This window comes from Fundulus heteroclitus, chromosome 23 (genome assembly GCF_011125445.2).
Source record: "Fundulus heteroclitus isolate FHET01 chromosome 23, MU-UCD_Fhet_4.1, whole genome shotgun sequence".
NCBI lineage: Eukaryota > Metazoa > Chordata > Actinopteri > Cyprinodontiformes > Fundulidae > Fundulus > Fundulus heteroclitus.
This window is the reverse complement of record NC_046383.1, coordinates 2,522,129-2,541,280: the sequence shown is the minus strand read 5'-3', so window position 1 is coordinate 2,541,280 and position 19,152 is coordinate 2,522,129. Positions and strand designations below refer to the sequence as shown.

General features: G+C 40.3%; 4 protein-coding genes across 15 annotated transcripts in view; 2 read left to right on the top strand and 2 right to left on the bottom strand.

Annotated features, from left to right (window-relative positions):
- Nucleotides 1-665: 665 nt before the first annotated feature.
- Nucleotides 666-3,892, top strand: timm8a (translocase of inner mitochondrial membrane 8 homolog A (yeast)). Its single transcript, XM_012856832.3, has 2 exons — nt 666-895; nt 3,239-3,892. The coding sequence occupies exons 1-2, from the start codon at nt 785-787 to the stop codon at nt 3,398-3,400; spliced, it is 273 nt and encodes a 90-aa protein (XP_012712286.2). The 5' UTR covers nt 666-784; the 3' UTR covers nt 3,401-3,892.
- A 1,233-nt stretch (nt 3,893-5,125) lies between these two features.
- On the bottom strand, nt 5,126-10,291 carry zgc:101583 (Mg_trans_NIPA domain-containing protein). Of its 2 annotated transcripts, none has more exons than XM_012856830.3 (6): nt 10,100-10,291; nt 9,707-9,839; nt 7,758-7,814; nt 7,433-7,523; nt 6,911-7,071; nt 5,126-6,540 (listed from the first exon to the last, which is right to left on the bottom strand). In XM_012856830.3, exons 2-6 carry the CDS (start codon nt 9,837-9,839, stop codon nt 5,921-5,923), a joined length of 1,062 nt encoding a protein of 353 aa, XP_012712284.2. In that variant the 5' UTR covers nt 10,100-10,291; the 3' UTR covers nt 5,126-5,920. The 2 variants fall into 2 exon arrangements, with proteins under 2 accessions (XP_012712284.2, XP_021168820.2); XM_021313145.2 differs by lacking the exon at nt 10,100-10,291 and adding an exon at nt 10,022-10,073.
- A 1,661-nt stretch (nt 10,292-11,952) lies between these two features.
- On the top strand, nt 11,953-18,633 carry mars2 (methionyl-tRNA synthetase 2, mitochondrial). The gene is made up of 3 exons (XM_012856829.3): nt 11,953-12,457; nt 14,091-14,425; nt 16,064-18,633. The coding sequence occupies exons 1-3, from the start codon at nt 12,181-12,183 to the stop codon at nt 17,240-17,242; spliced, it is 1,791 nt and encodes a 596-aa protein (XP_012712283.2). The 5' UTR covers nt 11,953-12,180; the 3' UTR covers nt 17,243-18,633.
- med12 (mediator complex subunit 12) overlaps nt 18,592-19,152 on the bottom strand; it is a 58,520-nt gene continuing 57,959 nt past the window's right edge. For all 11 annotated transcript variants that reach the window (XM_036127582.1, XM_036127583.1, XM_036127586.1 and 8 more), the window contains exon 43: nt 18,592-18,977. In XM_036127582.1, coding sequence (XP_035983475.1) covers nt 18,940-18,977 — 38 coding nt within the window. In that variant the 3' untranslated portion in view covers nt 18,592-18,939. The remainder of the gene's footprint in view (nt 18,978-19,152) is intronic.

Sequence of the window (19,152 nt, the reverse complement as noted above, 5' to 3'; positions counted from 1 at the left end):
TTCCCAAAATTATTCTCCATTTTTCCAGTACTAACAGAACAAAAGATATTAATCCCTAGAGTGAACTGTAAGAAATAAAAAAAAATATTTAAAGAAATGGGAAAATTATGTGTTAGGTGAACATATTTGTATGTATGCATAGAAATACAGGTCTGATGTGACTACCTCCCTTTTCATAAAAGCTTATGTTTTATTAAAACAGGAGCAGATAAGTGTTTATTAGAGATATTGTTTAACTAAACTGTAAATACCCAAACTGTGTCAGATTTGTTTCTATCAGGAATAACTTGAATAAAAATCGATTAAATAAATATTTGTTTTTTCATCATCAAGTTTAATTTCAAAAACGTATATAAATTAGCTTTCATCCAAAAATATAGAATATTTTCATTTGAATTTACATAATACAATAGAATGAAACCCTTTTTTATCATTCAATGTTACAACCTTTTTAAGTGAAACTTTTGTTCTAAGTATTGTAAAAATATATATATTTAGTCATAAAACATATTAGAAAAAAAGTGTTACTTTCAAATCTCGAATGATTTAAAGATTTTATCGTTTAATAACGATAATAAAAATCAATTTCTATATAAAAAATTATAACAAATGGCATCATGATGAAACGTACGCACGACCTTCTGTCACACAAACGTGCTACGTGATTGGCTGAACTACTTCCGGCTTCCTGTTGTTCATTCACGCACGTGAAGGTCAGCAAAAAGCAGCCTCCCGGCTCTGGTAACTAGAATAAACATCGTTACATCGACGTTTTTTAGAAGCCATGGACGGCCAAGGAGCGACAGCTGACCCTCAGCTTCAACATTTCATCGAAATCGAGTCTCAGAAGCAGCGATTTCAGCAGCTGGTGCATCAGATGACTGAGGTTTGCTGGGTAAGAGACGAGCAGCACAGTTCGGCATGTTGATTTTTATCCGTCTTTACGGCACGGCCTTGTGCCGTCAGAAAAGCTGCAGACAAATTATGTGTGGTGCTTGTTGTAAACTAGCAATAATTTTAAATTTAAGACACTGCTTCCTCAAAAACCTGATGCCTGAACATGTCGTTCTTTACGCAGACTCGCACGCTGCTTGACATTTATGTTCGTACAGTGCAGCAGCTGCTAACTCCACCTAATAAAGCAAGCTGGCTAAAGAAAAGCAGAGCAGAGTTAAACTTTTTGGATCTATCCATCACAGCCATACTTTATTAGCTTATTTAATTTACTGCAATGTTTTAATTACTTGTACTGTTACTGTTTGCAAAAATTTTTATAGTTTTTTAGTTGTTTTATCGAAACAGATCTCTTGAAATTGAGATCTTGGATCTCAATGAGAATATCTATAAATAATGGTTTGATAAAAATAAAACAATTTCGTACTATATGAAAGCTTGTGCATAATTGGACATATGGATAGCTAATATATATTTGAACAATAACAAAGAATTCCAGTGATTATAATTAATTAAAACGTTTTTTTTTTACTTTTTAAAACTTAAACTTAACTGATTTAAAAGACACACGCTCATTCCAGGAATAAATCTGCACAGCCTCATATTTATCTTCCCTAAAATTGGCTAAATCACACAAATGTATATTATGAGGTTAGAACGTAATTAGTCAGCATTAAAGGTCTGCCCTGTTTCTGTGGCCAAAGCAAAACATTTTACCCCTAAATTTATGCTGTGTACGTCACACATCTCATAAATATAACCGCTTTAGCAACAAATTTATGACCTAATTAATTCTCTTATGTTTCTAAGCTTTTTAATGGAGTTTTCTTAATTAGTCTTGTATGAAACCTGTTTATGCAGTATTTGATATGACATGTAAAGGTAGGCAAATAGGTAGGAACAAAATGGGAAACCCAAGTTGAGCCGTGCTGAGTAGGTACTAATGGAAAAGGTCGTGTCTACGATCCTCTAAGATCAGATAATAAATACCTTTTTATTGTCCCACAATGGTGAAATCCAGGTATGACGGTGGCTAAGCAATAATCAGAATGTTGTGCTACACTTGTGTAGCACTTTATTAAATCCAGGGACCCCAGACTGCTTTACACTACATTCATTTACCCATTCAGTCACACAATTACACGCTACAGCTCCCCAAATGGATCGCTGCATATTTTTACCCAGTAATTGATTTATAAGCTGGAACAGACGTCTCTTTTTCAGCTGTCATCTCCTTCTGTATTTCTATTCAGCTCCTTCAATGTGTACATCTCTAGATTGACTTTAGAGATAGTTTTTTTTTTTTAAGTATCCCTGCCTCCTGCATCACGGTCACTTTATTCAGATAGTATTACTGAGTTCAACCCTTGTCAATTGAAGACACCGATTTACAGTGCAGGGTAAAAAGTAATTTCTACCCAATTAAGATGATCACATAATCCTCCATTGACACACTTGTCACAAAAAAGGAACCCCTAACACAAAACCCTGCGCTATTATACAGCAAATCAGAAGATATCCCAAAAGGTAGACGGCGTACTTGACTTTGCATCTTAAGCTGGGGGCTTTCGCTGTCTTCACCCATTCTGAAAAGACATTTGTTTGTTTGTTTCGTGACTGAAAGACTGAGGCTGACACATTTAACTGGACCTGCTGAGGGATCAGAGGCTACAGGATAATTGACTTATGTGTGATATGTGAATTCCTTGGTTTATTTCAATAAAGCCCTTTACTATTTATTGTATTTTAGTCTTAAATAGCAGGGTCTGTTTTCTTTAACTGCATAATTGTTATTAGTTGGGTGATAGTTTGAATTATGCCCAGTGAGTTTCTATTCATAATGTGTTGAGTTGTTCATTTTTTAAGTCAGCTTGCAGCTGAAGGCGTGTCCCAGCGCTGTGGATCACAACGAAGGTCAAACTCCAGAATTAATTTTATTTACAGTAACATTTTGCATATCAAGACTAGCAAATATCTGAGGGAAAAATATTTTAATTGCATACATTTTTTTTTCATGCTTAGCACAAGTTTAAATGTTTAATTTTGAACTGATAAAAAAAAAGGGAACTTCCTGCATCTAATTTGACACACAACTGCAATTTTGATGTTCGAACAAAACGGATTAGATCTTTTGCAGTTTGTCAAACTAACGTGGGTAAAAAAATAATAATCGTGTTTTCTACTCGTACTCAAATTATTTATCTTAAAAAGCAAAAATGCATGTTTTGCTTGGATTCTATAGACCTCGAAAATTGTGCTCACGCTTAATAACCTGTGTCTCCAGGAAAAATGCATGGATAAACCGGGGCCCAAGATGGATTCCAGGACAGAAATGTGTTTCGTTAACTGCGTGGAGCGGTTTATAGACACCAGCCAGTTCATCCTGAACAGACTGGAACAGACTCAGAAGACCAGGGGGGGATTCTCCGAGACGATGTTGGACTAAAAACTGTGACTGGAAGTTTCAGGAGAAAAGACCCTTGTCCTGCACTCGCTGGGAACGGCATCTGATGGCGACACAGCTGTCTGTACAGTAAACTGAGGAGGAGTCCAGTCAGCTGGGAAACAAAACAACTACAAGCGTCACCTTTGAAACAAGTGCCTGAGATTAAAACCATGTACGTGTAAAGGTTTAGGGTTTTATTTGGTGTCTGCAGGAAGATGAGTGTTGCAAACTGTTAAGATGCTGGTGGATTTTTGGCCCTGTCAGCTCATTATTCATGTAGGCGAATGTGTGGAGATGTTCTTCGGCTACATGGACTACACCAGGAACTGGTGTTGGTAAAAAAAACACCCTGCAATTTCCTGACTGAAGAACTGCAGTCAACAGACCGGACTGTAAATATGCAATAAACAAAATGCCAAATAAGTATGTCCCTTGTTTTAACAAAAAATTAAATAAATGCTTTTACAGTGGATATAAATTATGCACACCCTTGCTAAATTGGTTGTTTTTGTGATGTAAAAAATGAAATCAAGAAATGATTTTTAGAACTTTTTCCACCTTTTAATGACTTATAACAGCTACACCTACAGGAAAAAATATATATTTTTTTTTAAAAACATAAATGTGTTTGGAGTAGTGTGCACACTAATAGTCTGAAGCTCATTTTTAGTTTAAAAAAACCAGCATTGTCCTTTTTTTAAGTGTCCGTTATATACATTTTTAATGCATATTGAACCATTTTTAGAACAAAAAATCCAATAATGCTTTAGATCCCGGCATACTACGGAATCTGCTTTATTAAAAGTCGATGACGTCGTTGCCAGGTGACTAACGGGCCTGTTGATTTGGTGCTTCTGGACCATACAGCGGCCTTTGATGCTGTGACAACTGTCCTCCGGTCTCACCTGCGTCACCCACCTTTAAAGTGGTTCCCCTCTTACCTGAGTGACCACCTTTTCTGTTAAAGGTCAATGGCTTTACCTCCTACCGCACCTCTTTAATATGGGCTGCCACAAGCTTCTGTTTTCCTCCTTCTCTATATGTTGCTACTTAGATCTATCATAACCCAGCACAACATGAAATGTCATTGCTATGGAAAGGATTCACAGGAATATCAACATTTGTACATCTTGATTTTGCAGTATTGTCCCACTCTTTTTGCCCAAATCTGTGCCCAACCTCCTTCAGATTCGGGCTCTAGTTGGGTCGTATCGCAGCTTCACCCTTCATCTGCTGAAGCCATGATGTTGTTGAATTAAATGTTTGCTGTAGGTCATTGCTGTGCTGAAAGACTGTCAACACTGACTGATACTGGGAACTGATTATAAATCTTTTCTCCTTCACTAAGGCCTCATTTCCACACAGAAAGCATGATGCTGCGACCACCATGTTCACTAAGGGCGATGTGCCATGTTGTTTATGCAACATGTTTGGAATTAGAAACAAAACAAAAGAGAAACCGTTAGTTTTATCAGACCATAACACATTTTCTGGAAATATATATTATAAATGTGTCTGAAATGTTCTTTTGCTAAACAGTGCCAGGTTATCTCCGGAAAGGTCTCCACGCTGCACTATTGCGCAGTCGTATGGAGAATACTGCCAGTACTGACCAGAAATTCCTGCGACACGTTTAATGTTGCTCCTGACCATTGTGCATCTCTGTGATGTTGCAGTTTGTCACATTAAAGGTGGAAAAAGTTCTGAAATGATTTATCTAAATGGTTTTTTTACACAAAACGTGGCATTTCCACAGGGGATGTGCAGACTTCTTATATATGCTTTTTTTAATTAGTGCATTAATAAATATACATCACAGTTTAGCAAACGCTGACAACATACATTCTTTGGTTTGGATTTTGTATAATACTGAGGTAACGCTTTAGCTCACCAATGTCTTTAAGAGCCATGACATTTTGCCAGTAATTGCTCATTATTGTTTTAAAGTAACACGTGCAAAGCTAAATATAAGTTGTAAGTTTTAGTAACAAAACACAGACTAAACAGAAATACTAAAATAACTGCAACAAACATTGAAATTATAATAAATTATACTAGAAATAGTATTTGGTACCGTTTCGTTTTGAACCAAAGCAAAAGAAAATCCGTATCACCGGGTCTAGCTAAGAGCAAAGGCGGTAAATAAAATCTAGACAGGGCGATAGCATTACGAAGGCAAAAATAAAGGCAACTTTGGTCATTCGAATCATTATGGTTTGTTTGAAACACCTAAAATTCAGATTTAGTAATCAATTAAAAGTTGTCAAGTCTATTAAAGCTTTTTTTTACTCATTTTGTGGGGTTTTAGGGCAGTAATTGCTCATTTTTAATACAGTAGACTGACAGGAAAGGAGGTTTTGGGGGGGGCGTTCAAACCCGGGTCAGGCACGTCGAGGGCTAAGGTCTCCGTATGGGTCGTACTCACTACCCCGGCGCCATCTGAGCACGGCCAAGTCTATTAAAGCTTGACAAACGAAAGGGTTTTGTTTTAGATAATTCAAATGGTCCTTTTTTTTTTTTTTATTCAGGATGCTCTTCCTTTGAGTTTCCACCTCTGGCTGACTTTCTCTCACCATCTGCCTGCATATCGTCGTCAGGAAGAGCCACGTAAGGTTGTTGGCCCCCCGGGAACCAATGAGGGCTTTTTCTCAGGTATAAAGGGAGGGAGTCCAGGCTAAATGTAATGTCTTTAAAGGCATGTAGGAGGAAAATCCCCAAAATGATGGTGAGGAAGCCGCTGATTGTCCCCACTATACCGTCAACGGTCATTCTCAGCCACTCCTTGAACAGGATGGCTGAGCAGCCCATGACGGACGTGGTGAAGAAGACGTAGTAAATCGGCGTGACGATGGAGGTGTTGTAGATGTCGAGAGCTTTGTTCAGGTAGCTGATCTGAATGCTGACGCAGATCACCAGGCAGACGAGCAAGGCCCAGAACAGGGGGTCCTTCAGCACCGCCGTCCCTGAAAACAGCTCCTTGATGCCGATCCCCAGGCCCTTGACGCACGAGACCGAGAGGGAGCCGATCACCGAGCAGATCAGGATGTAGACCAGAACGTTCTTTTGTCCGAAGCGAGGAGCCACGGCAAAGATCAGGACCAGGCTGCTTCCGACAACGCTCACAGCAAACACAATGAAACCTGGCGGGAGAATTTCAGAGGCAATGTTAGGAACCCAGAAATAAAGCCTTTGCAGGTTCTTAGAGCCTGAATTCATTTACAATTATGCTGTCATGCAGATTCTAAATGAAATAAGAGTTTGATCATTTGAACGCAGCAACACAAAGAAAACATACATTTAGGTATCAAGTATGCAAATTTAGGTCTAACTAGGTCTAACCTCTGATCCCTAGATAGCGTCAAAGTGCAAAACACGAGCTTTGCCTAAACAAGTAATAGTGTATGCACACCACCCTGACTGTGTGACGATTTGAAGCCAGTTCGCAACAAAAGTCGACTAGGTCTTAGAGTTTACATATCAGTCAAATCAGAGATAAAGACGTGAGGCAACCTGGGTCCTTCAGTTTCTCAGCCATGGCGCTGAGCGAGGCCACTTCCTCTTCCTGTGGTGCATGGATCACCATGACCGTGGAGCCCAAGATGCAAAGCAGGCAACCGATCTTCCCGTGAACGTTCAGCCGCTCGTTTAGAAAGTACGAGGACAGCACAGCGCTGGAAAATATACGGTATGGTTAGTTAAACTGTTGCACAAATATTCAAAAGAATGAATAAAACTGATAAAAATATATCCATTCTTATTTTTTTTTTATTCCTAGCTTAAAGTCCCTTACTAAAGTATACCGTTTGATCTAATAAACCAACAAATGTGTAGACAATTGAAAAGGCATGAAAATAATTAATGGTTTTCAGAATAAATCTGAACAAATCGTTTTAACCCTTCCTCTACTTGCATAGCCCTGAATTAAACCAAAAAAAGTTATAAATACTTTCGCACGGTACTGTATATCCTGCTTTCTTCTAAGACTGGACGCATTTCAGCCCACAGTATATGAAATAGGAAAAGATCGGATACCTGACAAGCACACTGAGCGCTCCGAGGGGGGTCACCAGTGTGGCGGGTGCGAATGCATATGCAGCAAAGTTGGCAGCCTCTCCCACTCCCACTACAGCAGATCAAATACACCGTTAGTTGATCAGCTTACATTCTGAAAAACGACTTTTCCTTCATCCGTAAATGTGCTGTTCGAGGGAATGTGAACACCAGTAAAGAGGTGGGCCATTAAAATATCAAACTCACAAACTTTAACAATGACTACAGTGTTTTTTGGGCATGACTGATCTGCAATGCAGCACAGAGAGAGTGAGGAAGCTGCACTCGCAGTTAATCGTCCACTTACTTGAAATGAGTCCCGCCCACCACAGCCATTCTTTCAGATAAGCGTAGCCACCTTGACCTGTAATGACAGCAAAGTGACGGCATTGGTTGAAACACTGATTATTTAAATTAGTGAGAAGCAGGTGGTGAGCACGGAAACCTGAGTGGAAAACGTCAAAGCGGCTGGTCATTGTTAAGTGCCTTTGTGGTACAGCACTTGACTTTAAATCCTACTTAAAGCCGTAGTTGGTTATCCTGTTCAGAAAAACTTTTTGTTATACTGAGTAAAATTGTCCTTCCATCCTAAAAGTAGTAAATACATTATATAGTCAGCTTGCTGGCTGCCCATGCACACTTCCAGTGTTTATGTAGCCGGTTAGCTTAGCGGCTAGGTTAGCGGTTAGCCGTTCTTTGTAGCCCCACTGCTCTCACTGTATACTTTGAACACGAGAGTCACAAGAAGCAAACCGTGTTCATGTTTATGAGAAGAAGAAGAAGAAGGTCTCGGTAGAAAGAAACAAGACCAGAGTGGATTTGGGAGATTTTTTTCACACGAAGCCTCTGAACAATAGAAGAGCAATGTAAGACGGTCTTGCACTTGCACAGGGACTTGGGGAAACTTTCAGAAGAATTACAGACTTTAGCTTTAAAGGGCAGGTGTTTGTGTCAGTAGGTAACTTAAAATCAGAAACGACAAATATCACATATGTGGTTCTTCAAGGGTCTGTCCTGGGTCCCCTCCTATTCTATATATACTTCCTCCCTCTAGCTCAGATCTTAAAAAAACAACAACATCAATTACCATAACTATGCAGACGACACACAGCTCTACATCACCATCTCACCTGGTGACTATGAACCCATTCAACCACTGAGCAAATGCTTAGAAGACATCAATGCATGGATATGCCAAAGTTTTCTACAGTTGAATAAAAAAAATCTAACCTCTAATCAGGCCCGAAATCTGGGTGTAGTGATGGACTCAGATCTCAACCTTCAAAGGCATCAAAACACAATAAGAAAGTCGTCATTCTTTTACCTGAAGAACATTTCCAGGATTAAAGGACTAATGTCTCAGCAGGATCTCAGAAAACTCATCCATGCATTTATCTTTAGTCAAAATTATCCAAAATGCTGCTGCCCACATCCTAATTAAGAAAATAGATCACATCACCCCAGTTCTGAAGTCCTTCCACTGGCTCACTGTATCTCAGAGAACAGACTTTAAAAATACTTCTGTTAGTCTATAAATCCCTGAATAGCTTAGAACCTAAATACATCACAGACTTGTTATCAGTGTATCAACCTTCCAGACCACTAAGGTCTTCTGGCTCCAGCCTGCTCTGCATACCTAGAACCAGAACTAAACAAGGAGAAGCAACATTTAGGTTTTATGCTCCACTTATCTTGAACAAACTCCCAGAAGACTGTAAAACTGCTGAAATGCTAAATTTATTTAAATCAAGGTCAAAAACATATTTATTAAGAGTTACTTTTGAATGTTAATGTTGACGTTTTTTAGCCCAACTTGTCATATCTTAACCTGCTACTATTCCACTGCAGTGTGCTTTTCTCTGTATGTTTTCTTTTCTTAAGTTCTGTTCATGCACAGCACTTTGAGTTATCTTGTTCCTGAAACGTGCTGTACAATAAACTTGCCTTGCCAGAAATAACTTTCTCCAACATTTCAAGAGAATTTGATGATGAACACGTTTTCCAGGGGGATGGAGGACTGTGTCAAAAGGTAAAATGAATAAATACTTGATCTATTTCAAAGTTTTTGAAAGGTATGAAATGTTTATATAAACTTCCAACAGCAAAAAAAGTCCTGACCAAAACATCTGAAAACATATTCTTAAGAAAACATTCTGATCCTTTTAGATCTAATTAAATAGCAGGTGCAACTTGTGTCTCAGCTGTAGTAAATTTTAAAGTTTAGTGAATAATCATAACGTTCATAGCTTCCGCTACCTGCTCGCGTTGAGCCCTTGCTGGCCAATCGCAGCAGGCCTTTCTTTTTCAGGATGAAGCTCGAGCCGATAAAAACACTGGAGCTCACAGCCAGAGAGAGACCGATGTAGAAGTCCAAGCGGTTCACGTCCATCTGTAAAACGTGAACAAAATGTCGGTTACAGCCGGATTAAATAGCGGAGTAAACTTTACAGGAGCAAAACAGCTGGCATCGTGCGTAAATATCACATGATGAGATCGCCCCGTAATACCGATAAGTTCAAAACAACTTTTATAACCAATTAAAGACGCCGTGCGATGAAAGAAAGCGACTACCGATTTGTCTCTGGTTAAATTACGTTGAAGACACCATGTTACAACCGAGAAATGTAATAGTAGTTGAAATGTTTTTACCTCGGTTGTCGACTTTGCCTCATTTAGGTGGCAGCAGGAAGTGGAGCATCTGATTGGTCGAGAGAAGCTGATGTCACTCCGCCACTTCCTGATGTTTGCCTTGGAAACGAGAGGAAGCGCCTGACTGGGTTCGCACCATTACCACGCTGCCAAAGCAGGCGGCGCACAGTTTAGGCGGGGTTTAAGCTACATTTCAGGCGGCTTGGTTCTCACTTCGGCTAATATATTCTAAACAAGGTAGTTTCAACCCCAGCATTGAAATATCGGGTACCATGTTGCCCTCCGGCAACAAACCCATTTCTGGCCTGTCACATCCCCACAACACTTTTTTTCCACCTCTGGAATATTGCTAAAAATCAGACTGATGGTCAGAAATTCTGTCCATAAGTGATGCTGAAAACTAGTTCATCCATTTGTTTCTTCAAGGCTGGACTACTGTAGTTCTTTACTATCAGGAAGTCCACAAAATGCAGACAAAAGCCTTCAGCTGATCCAAAAAATAGAGAATATATTTATCCTATTTTAGCTTCTCTTCATTGTTTCCTATAATCTGACCCAATCTGTATAATCTGATTGAATTTGACTTTGGAAAGTGCCTTGAGATGACATGTTTCATGAATTGGCTCTATAGAAATATTATTTAATTGAATTGTTAAATAAAGAATACAATTTTAAACTCTCCTTTTTACATAAAGTATAAAGCCCTTAATAATTAAGATCATCATACATCAGAGATCTGATTGCTCCATAAATTCCTAACGGAGCACTTCGTTCTCAGACATTAGGTTTTCTGGTCGTTCCTAGACTCTCTAAAAGTAGAATGGGAGGCAGATCTTTTAGTTATCATGCTGCTGTCCTGTGGAACCAACTCCCACTTTTGGTCGGTGAGGCAGACACCCTATCTACTTTTAAGACTAGATTTAAAACTTTCTTTTTTGACAAAGCTTATAGTTAGAGTATTTTAGGTTATGCTGAGCTATCTCTGTAGTTATACTGACATACTGACCACTTCCCTTTCTCTGCAACATTCTCCTACTTACCTTATGCTATTTATTTCAACTTTATGTTAATTTCTTTCTCTTCATTGTAGGTACATCTGGCCTGGCGTTCTGTTTTGCTTAATGGGGGCATCGGCCGGGCTACTGCTGTCAACAATTATATTTTCTTCAATAGATAATGTTTTGGCCCTGTCTTTCAGTTTTTAACATTGTTTCTCTTCTGGACATAGCTCTTCGCTGAGCTTTTTCTGTGACTAACTGTACGTGCTCTTGGGCTTTATATGAATAAACTGAATTTAATGGAGAGGTTAAAATAAATTGAATAAAAATTAAATGGAATACAATTAAATGTTTTAAAGTATATACGTCTTGTATAATGAACATTCTGTATAGTGATGTAAATAGACTGGAGGCTTTTCCACTGTTAAGTATTTTTTCCCACTGTGCAATATTTATTTACTCTGGTATTTACTTTTTATCTTTAGTGCTAATTTTAGATTAGACTAGTTTGTTATTTCTTTTCTTATTTTTCATTGCTAATAATTGTGTGTAACTGTCCCTGTGTATGCCACTTTCACACCAGAATTTTCCCATTGCAGGACAATAATGTAATTCCTATCTTATCCTAAAGTAATCTTAAACATTTAATCCGAAAAATAATGATCTTTGTAAATTTTAGAAATTTTTTAAGTTTCAAAACAGTTTTCGAAACTTTCCATGAAGCCAGGCCAGCAATTATATTGAACAATATATACATTTGAATTTATTTCACAATGTATTTTGTTTCTTTTTCAAATAAAGTTCTTTGAGAAAAAAATGTCTAATGGAGTCCTGCAGTCCGATTGGTGGGGCAGTCTTTTCAGCAATCTGATTGGCTCAGGCACCGGAAGAAAAGCTAACCTTGAGCAGCGGGCTAAAAGCATGCGTTCGCGTTTACGCAAAGAGATCGTTTGTGACTATAAAAACATTTATTCACGATTATTCTCAGCTCTGCCATGTTGACTGCTTTTCCTTAACCGCCTTCAGCTCTGCTCTCCCTGTTCTGAGTTTTCTCCTCTTGTCGGAGTCATCTGCGATGCAACGATGAAGTTTCCTGTTCTTACAGTCACCTGGAGCTGCAGGGCTTTTCGTAGATTCCAGCAAAGGAGGGTTTTATTGGCAGAGCAGAGGCTTTGGAGATCGGCTTTGATTTGCAGAAGCAGCAGCCATCTGTGCAGAGACTACAGGAGTTTCTACATAACAACCCCCATCTTCTACGTGAACGCGTCTCCTCACCTGGGCCACCTGTACTCGGCTGTGATCGCGGACTGCTTACACAGGTGGAAACTCCTGCAGGGCTTTGACTCCAGGTTTGCTACAGGTACATCCTACATCCGCCAGAACGTTTATGTTTCCCGGTTTTGTTCAGCCGGTCTTAAGTTTTTGTACTTTTCCACCACATTTTATTTCGTCACAACTTCAAATGTCAGTAAATTTAGCTGAGATTTGACACAAAGAAGTGCGTAATTGTGAAGTGAAAAGGGGTTTACGTCTCTGCCGCTTTTGCACACACTGAATCTTTGCCCGTTCCTTTTTGCAAAATAGCTCAAGGTCAGTCAGACTGGGTGGAAGGCATAAAAAACAAAAACAAAGCAAGCCCACATCATGATGCTGCCACCACCATGCTTTCTGTGGCAACCATGGCTTTCCATGACAAATAACATTTAGCATGTTGCCAAAAAGGTATAGTTTACGGTCTCATCTAATCCAACCATCTGCTGACACGTTTGCCAGGTCTACATGACATTAATTTGGACCTTTTTATGACTTTCTTCTTTCCACTCTTTCATAAAGGCCTTACTTATAGTTTCGCCCACCTGTACCTGTTTATCTTTGCTCGTCCTCCTGAGTCATCACAGGTCTCTTGATAGGGTTGCCAACTGTCCCAAATTTATAAACAAGAGTTTGTCTAATTAAATTCAAGGTTGAGTCAAATATTTACAGAATCATTTCGCACACTAAAGAAAAGGCAAAAAAAATTACTTGTGTCAGTAAGGTGGAAGACAGACCTCTGAGGTCTTTACAGAATAGCGGTACATATTGATGAGATTAAATTACACGCAGACTTTATTAATTAATTAGGGGATTTCTGAAGGCAGTTGGTTGGACTGCTTTGTTTTTAGGGGTTTCGGGTTAAAGGGGCCTTCCACTCCACACTTCTCAGATTTGTGGTCGCAAAAGATTCGAAAACGACATCATGATTTGTCTTCCACATGAGTTACGAGCTATTTTGTGTTGCCCCATTACATAAAATCCCAATAAAACAAATTTAGATTGTAACAGGGCTGGGTGATATGGCTTAAAAATAAAATTCCCGATTTTATTATACCAAACTCCATTAATCGTTTTTTTTTTTTCCTCCTCATTTTCATTTCACCGAAAGAGATTTAACGAAATAATTTTAAAAACTTGCTTTTATTTGGAGCATTTCCCCTGGGAGTTGACCTGAATTCAAAGTGCAGCTAAATACAGGCTGTGAAACATGCTTGTAAAGCAAGATGGCGGCCCTGCCGTTTTAAACAATGAAAATATAATAAAACGTTTGCTGCTAGTGGTTTTACACAATGAGCTATGAGCATGCTTCACTTGTGTAAATTCAAATTAATTTATTAATTTAATCTTTTTAAGTTAAAGTGTCTCATCTTATGGTAAAAAAAACATTTTGACAATTTATGTTCCTTCGCGTAAGACACCAATGAGTGGATTTGCAAAATAAAATCCAGATTTTCCAAAAATTTTATCTTAATAAATTACATTTTAATCGATTAAATTGATTTATCACTCAAGCCCAAGGTTTTAATGTGAAAATATATACAGTAACTTTGCAATGAACGACACCCGTCTTCTATCAACACATAATTGTGTGTATTTGACACGGAAGACAAAGCAGTTTAGTGGCACGCTGGATTTAATGATTTAATATAATGACACCGGTTTATATTTTTAAATAACAGGAACAGACGAGCATGGCCTGAAAATACAGCAAGCGGCTGAAGCTGCGGGTAAAGATCCCCTGACCTTCTCCACCGAAGTGTCCGAGCGATTCAAAAATCTCTTCAGCAGCTGCAACATATCCTTCACCGACTACATCAGAACCACAGAACAGAGACACCGTCGGGCCGTGGAGCATTTCTGGTCAGTGCTCTGGAACAAAGGGCTCATCTACAAAGGAAGCTACGAGGGCTGGTACTCCACGCAAGATGAAAGCTTCCTCACGCCGTCGCAGGTCGGCGATGCTCTGGACCCATCGGGGAAAGCGGTGAAAGTGTCACTCGAGAGCGGACACAAGGTACCTGGCAAACTTTGAAAGTGCAGTCCACCTAATTTGCACGTACACTCGTCTCAGGCAGGGATTTTATACTCATGTTTGGCTTTTAATGAATTTCTCTTAAAAACTCTAAATTAAAATCATGATGCAACAAACCCACTCTATGATTGTTAAAAACAAGGATTGTGTGAATGTTTGGACAGGTGAACCACACTTTTCTGCCATCAGTTCAGGCATCGGAGCAATTCTTGCTGAATATTTGGCCACATCTCTTATCTGAGGTGATAAAACGGCTTTAAAAAAAAAAAAATCGATTGGTTTCCTTTCCAGAAGGATAATGTGAGAAACCTTCTCCAAGTTTCTGCCATCTGACCCAATCTAATAATTATAATAATTTGAAAGGAAATTGGTTAAAGTGAGCCAAGCTTATCGTAAAACGGGGGGTTGCTGGACTTAGGGAATTCAACCTCAGACCCCAGCATGTTTTAAACGTTCCCCTGGTTCAACATACTTCAATCATATGGTTCCATTTGTAGGCCTCTGCAGAACTTCATGGCAGGCTGAGTGTGAATTCAACCATTTGAATTGGCTCTTTCGGAGCAGGGACACGTCTAAAACACGCAGGATGCTGTCCCTGTTGGACTGACTGCTGGAGAAAACAACTTTAAATTCAGATAAAGATTGAGTTAAACAGCCATTATTAGAACAACAATGTGTAAAAAATAAATAGAAAGGCTTTCAGGCCTAAATTTTATATACAAAACTATCAAGCATGGTGATGGCAGTGTCATCCTGAGGGTCTGTTTCCTACATGAACAAGCAAAATGCCTTCTGGATAAAAGTTTAAAGAACAATGGAGACAATGGAGAGCTGATTGATGCTGCGGCACAATAACGAGGCGTCATACTGAAGGTGCTTTTGCCACATGGACAAGCCAAATGTCTTTTGAAGGATTGTTTTAAGGTCTGAAGAAACCAATATTGGGATATTTGCCCACAAAGATCTGAAAGAGTCGCCTTGACTTCACCAAATATGCTAGAAAACTTTGTACAAGATACCAAAAAATGGCAGCAGCTACATCACGCTATGGGTAGGTCCACAAAGTGAGTAGATTTATGAAAGAGTACTACCTACATAATGTTTAACAAGTTAGATGCTTGAAATGTAGACACCTCGTGGTTCTAGCTGTGCAGGGCAGCGGGGGGGCTTCTGGATTGGCCCGTTGAAAACTTCCAGATTATGTTAAGGCAAGCCTGCGCTAGCAACTAATTGTAGCAATTCTGCAAAGAACAATGAAATATTCTGCAGAAATAGGTCCAGAAGCCTGTTGATGGCTGCAAAGTCTGTGAGAAGGGGTTCAGGAAGCTCAGGAACATTTAACCAAATGTAAATGGCAGAGCACCCCGAAGTCTAGTGCAACATGTTCATTGTAGCTCAGATGTGTGGAAGAAAATGTTTTATTTGCACAAATACGGTTTTTAGAACTTGCAGCTGCTGTAATGGGATTATTGTGGCAAATATCTGGATATATCCAAGCTCCCGGTATAGTCTTTAGCGCCTCCCCTGGAACTGGAGGAAGGGGTCGCTACAACAAATGTCACCCTGCTGCCGGTTTCCATTACCAAGGCTTCATAAAACGTTCTCGTCACTGTTTCGCAGGTCGAGTGGATGAAGGAGGAGAACTACATGTTCCGCCTGTCCGCGTTTCGCTCTCGCCTCCACGACTGGTTGGTGGAGAACCCCGGCGCCGTCCAGCCCGAGCGCTTCCAGCTGGCCGTCCTGCAGTGGCTGCAGGAGGAGCTCCCCGACCTCTCCGTGTCCCGCCAGAGAAGCCGCCTCCAGTGGGGCGTCCCCGTCCCAGGGGACCCGGAACAGACCGTCTACGTGTGGCTGGACGCTCTGGTGAACTACCTCACCGTTGCCGGTTACCCAGACGGCCACGAGCAGTGGTGGCGCGTTGCCCACCACGTCATAGGAAAGGACATCCTGAAGTTCCACGCCGTCTACTGGCCCGCGTTCCTGCTGGGCGCGGGGCTGCCCCTGCCGCGGGCGATCCACGTACACTCGCACTGGACCGTAGGCGGGAGGAAGATGTCGAAGAGCTTGGGCAACGTCGTGGATCCTTTTGAGCACTCTCGGATGTTCACCAACGACGGCATCAGGTACTTCCTGCTGCGTCAGGGCGTCCCGGACTCGGACTGCGATTACACCCCGGACAAAGTTCGGAAACTTCTCAACGCCGAGCTCGCCGACTCCTTAGGCGGCCTGCTGAACCGCTGCACCGCTCCGGCCCTCAACCCGGCTCAGGTCTACCCCGCCTTCTGCTGCCAGGCGTTCTCCGGGGACGGGCGTGGCAGAGCTGCGGCTGAAGATCACCGCATGGTGGCTGCGGTGAGGAGTCTACCCACCGTGGTGGAGAAGCACTACGAGAGCATGCACGTGTACAAAGCCTTGGAGGCAATCAGCGCCTGTGTGAGACAGACTAACGGGTTTGTCCAGCGCCACGCGCCGTGGAAGCTGGACAGGAGGGACGCCAAAGACCGCCGCTGGTCAGACACCATCGTCCACGTGTCTCTCGAATGTCTGCGGATCTACGGGACTCTCCTCCAGCCGGTGGTGCCGGAGATGTCCGACAGGCTGCTAACGAGACTTGGCGTGCGAGCTCACGAAAGAAGCTGGAAAGATCTGGACTTCCTGCAGAGATACGACGGAACGGACTGCCCCTTCGAAGGCAGGCCGCTGGGGTCTGACTCTGGGTTGCTTTTTAGCAGACTGGAGAGTCCGAATGCAGATAAACGAAACCCAAAGAAAAGTAAAAAACCTGCACATTTAAAGTGACCGATTTAATGCAGTATTTTCATTTTAGCTGATGCAGTTAAGTATTCTTACTCGGCTAGAACCCGCTTTAAAAACTGGTCAATCTTTTTCTGCTGTTGAAGGCCAATTTATTCAGGATTTGGAAAATCTTGGCAATATAAAAAGGTCTACTTGTGTGAAAACTGTAAACTAAAAACACACCTGTCAACAAACAGGTAAATTTAAATGAATTAGGAGTATCAGAAAGGTCAGCATACTGAGTTAATGTCCACATATTGAACAGTACTGTATATGCATTCAAAAATGTTTCACAATCCTTTTTCCTTCCCCTAAACTTTCCATTGTTATACTTTGGTGCTCTCTTCGTGTGCTGCATCAAACTTCTTTAGCAATGGCTTTTGCCACCATGTGGGGGGTGCCAATGACTGTTTGCTGGATCTGACCAGTCTTTGCCATCATTGTTTAGATCGTAAATCTTGTTACATCCGAAAAACTTTAATTGGTGTAATATTAACTTTCTGAGAAACTAATTTGGGGGTTTTGTTAGACCATGATAAATGTCAAAATTAAAGACTTTCATTACACTAAAATGACTGTAATGACATGTTTTATTATACACATTGATACTTTGTGTATTGGTAAAACACCCAAAAGCAGATATTAAAGCACCAAAATTGTGGATAGAAAATCTTGTTATGCACATTTAAACCAGATTTAGCTTTTTGGTAACGCGTATTCATTTACTAAAAACTGAACAAGGCGTACAAAACCTACTACCAGCAGTCAACTATGGAGGAGGTTCAAAGACGTTCCTTGACCATGTGCAAGGCATCATGATATCTGAGGACTACTAAATCACAAAGTAGGGCCCAGAGTCAGAAAGCTGGGACTGATTTCAGGTTCTAGTTCTCCAAGGATGCAACCAAATATCAAGTAAAGTGTGCCAATCATTTTTTTCTGACCAATTTTTGAAGCCCTGTGTAAAATTATATCAAATTAGCTTTTTAAGTGTTGTTCCAATACACACAAAGAAAACAAAATGTGCAATTGCGATAATTTCCAGGGAGAAAAGCTTCCTTCTCTGGAAAGACTTCAAGGGTGCCAACACTTCATGAATGTACCGTACATCTCCCTAAGTGTAGTGATTCTTTACAAGGTTTAGTTTTTTAATTAAATCGCAGGAATAATGTTACTTTTCTACTATATTTGCATTAGAGATACCTCTGTAGATAAGATGGATGTACAAAAATGCTTAAATATGATTTATTTCAGCCTTTTTATACCGCTCAGGATTTTCTTGTCACTTTGTATTCGCCCCTCCTCCAAAAAGTCTTCCAGTGACAGTCAACACAACCAAAAGACATAAAAACTGACATGATTCATTTTAATGAGAAATACACAAAACTGAAAAAGAAAATTGTACAAATTGAAATAAAATAAAAAAAAGCATTATTCTTTTAGTTGTATTTTTTTTCTTTTCTTTTTTTTCTTTTTTTACATCGGCTCTTCTGTCATTAAACGTGTTAAATCAGGTTCCCTCTTCTGAGAAATTCAAAATTTTACAACTGAAATCTTGTAGCCGGGGTTTTGGGTTCATCATGATCGTTTTGGAGGTCCGCCCCAGTCGTTTACCTCCCGTTTCCATCGGTGACCTAATTTACAGAACAGGACTTCCTGCAAAAACGACAGTTTACCTCTTCCCCACCCCACTAGCATGATCAATAGTAGGAATTGGTGCCCTGTCCTGGTTGTGTATCTGAAACAAGAGGACAAACATCGGTTAAATGTTTAGAGTTTAGGAACTGCGACAGAGCATTAGGGTCACTGGCAGAAAACGAATGCAGGAAGGATTTTTATTTTCATTGCCTCCTGTTTCAAGAATAAGGCGAGAAAAGGCATCAACAATAAAGTTGAAACAACACACTGCAAAA

Bases quoted from the DNA above. Each gene is read 5' to 3' on its own strand.
- zgc:101583 (XM_012856830.3), bottom strand. From the start codon at position 9,839: ATGGACGTGAACCGCTTGGACTTCTACATCGGTCTCTCTCTGGCTGTG. The intron at 7,524-7,757 runs GTAAGTGGACGA...GATCTGCTGTAG, and splicing joins GTGGGCGGGACTCATTTCAA to TGGGAGTGGGAGAGGCTGCC. The intron at 6,541-6,910 runs GTTGCCTCACGT...TTCTCCCGCCAG, and splicing joins TGAGAAACTGAAGGACCCAG to GTTTCATTGTGTTTGCTGTG.
- mars2 (XM_012856829.3), top strand. From the start codon at position 12,181: ATGAAGTTTCCTGTTCTTACAGTCACCTGGAGCTGCAGGGCTTTTCGT. The intron at 12,458-14,090 runs GTACATCCTACA...TTTAAATAACAG, and splicing joins TGACTCCAGGTTTGCTACAG to GAACAGACGAGCATGGCCTG. The intron at 14,426-16,063 runs GTACCTGGCAAA...ACTGTTTCGCAG, and splicing joins CACTCGAGAGCGGACACAAG to GTCGAGTGGATGAAGGAGGA.
- timm8a (XM_012856832.3), top strand. From the start codon at position 785: ATGGACGGCCAAGGAGCGACAGCTGACCCTCAGCTTCAACATTTCATC. The intron at 896-3,238 runs GTAAGAGACGAG...CTGTGTCTCCAG, and splicing joins AGATGACTGAGGTTTGCTGG to GAAAAATGCATGGATAAACC.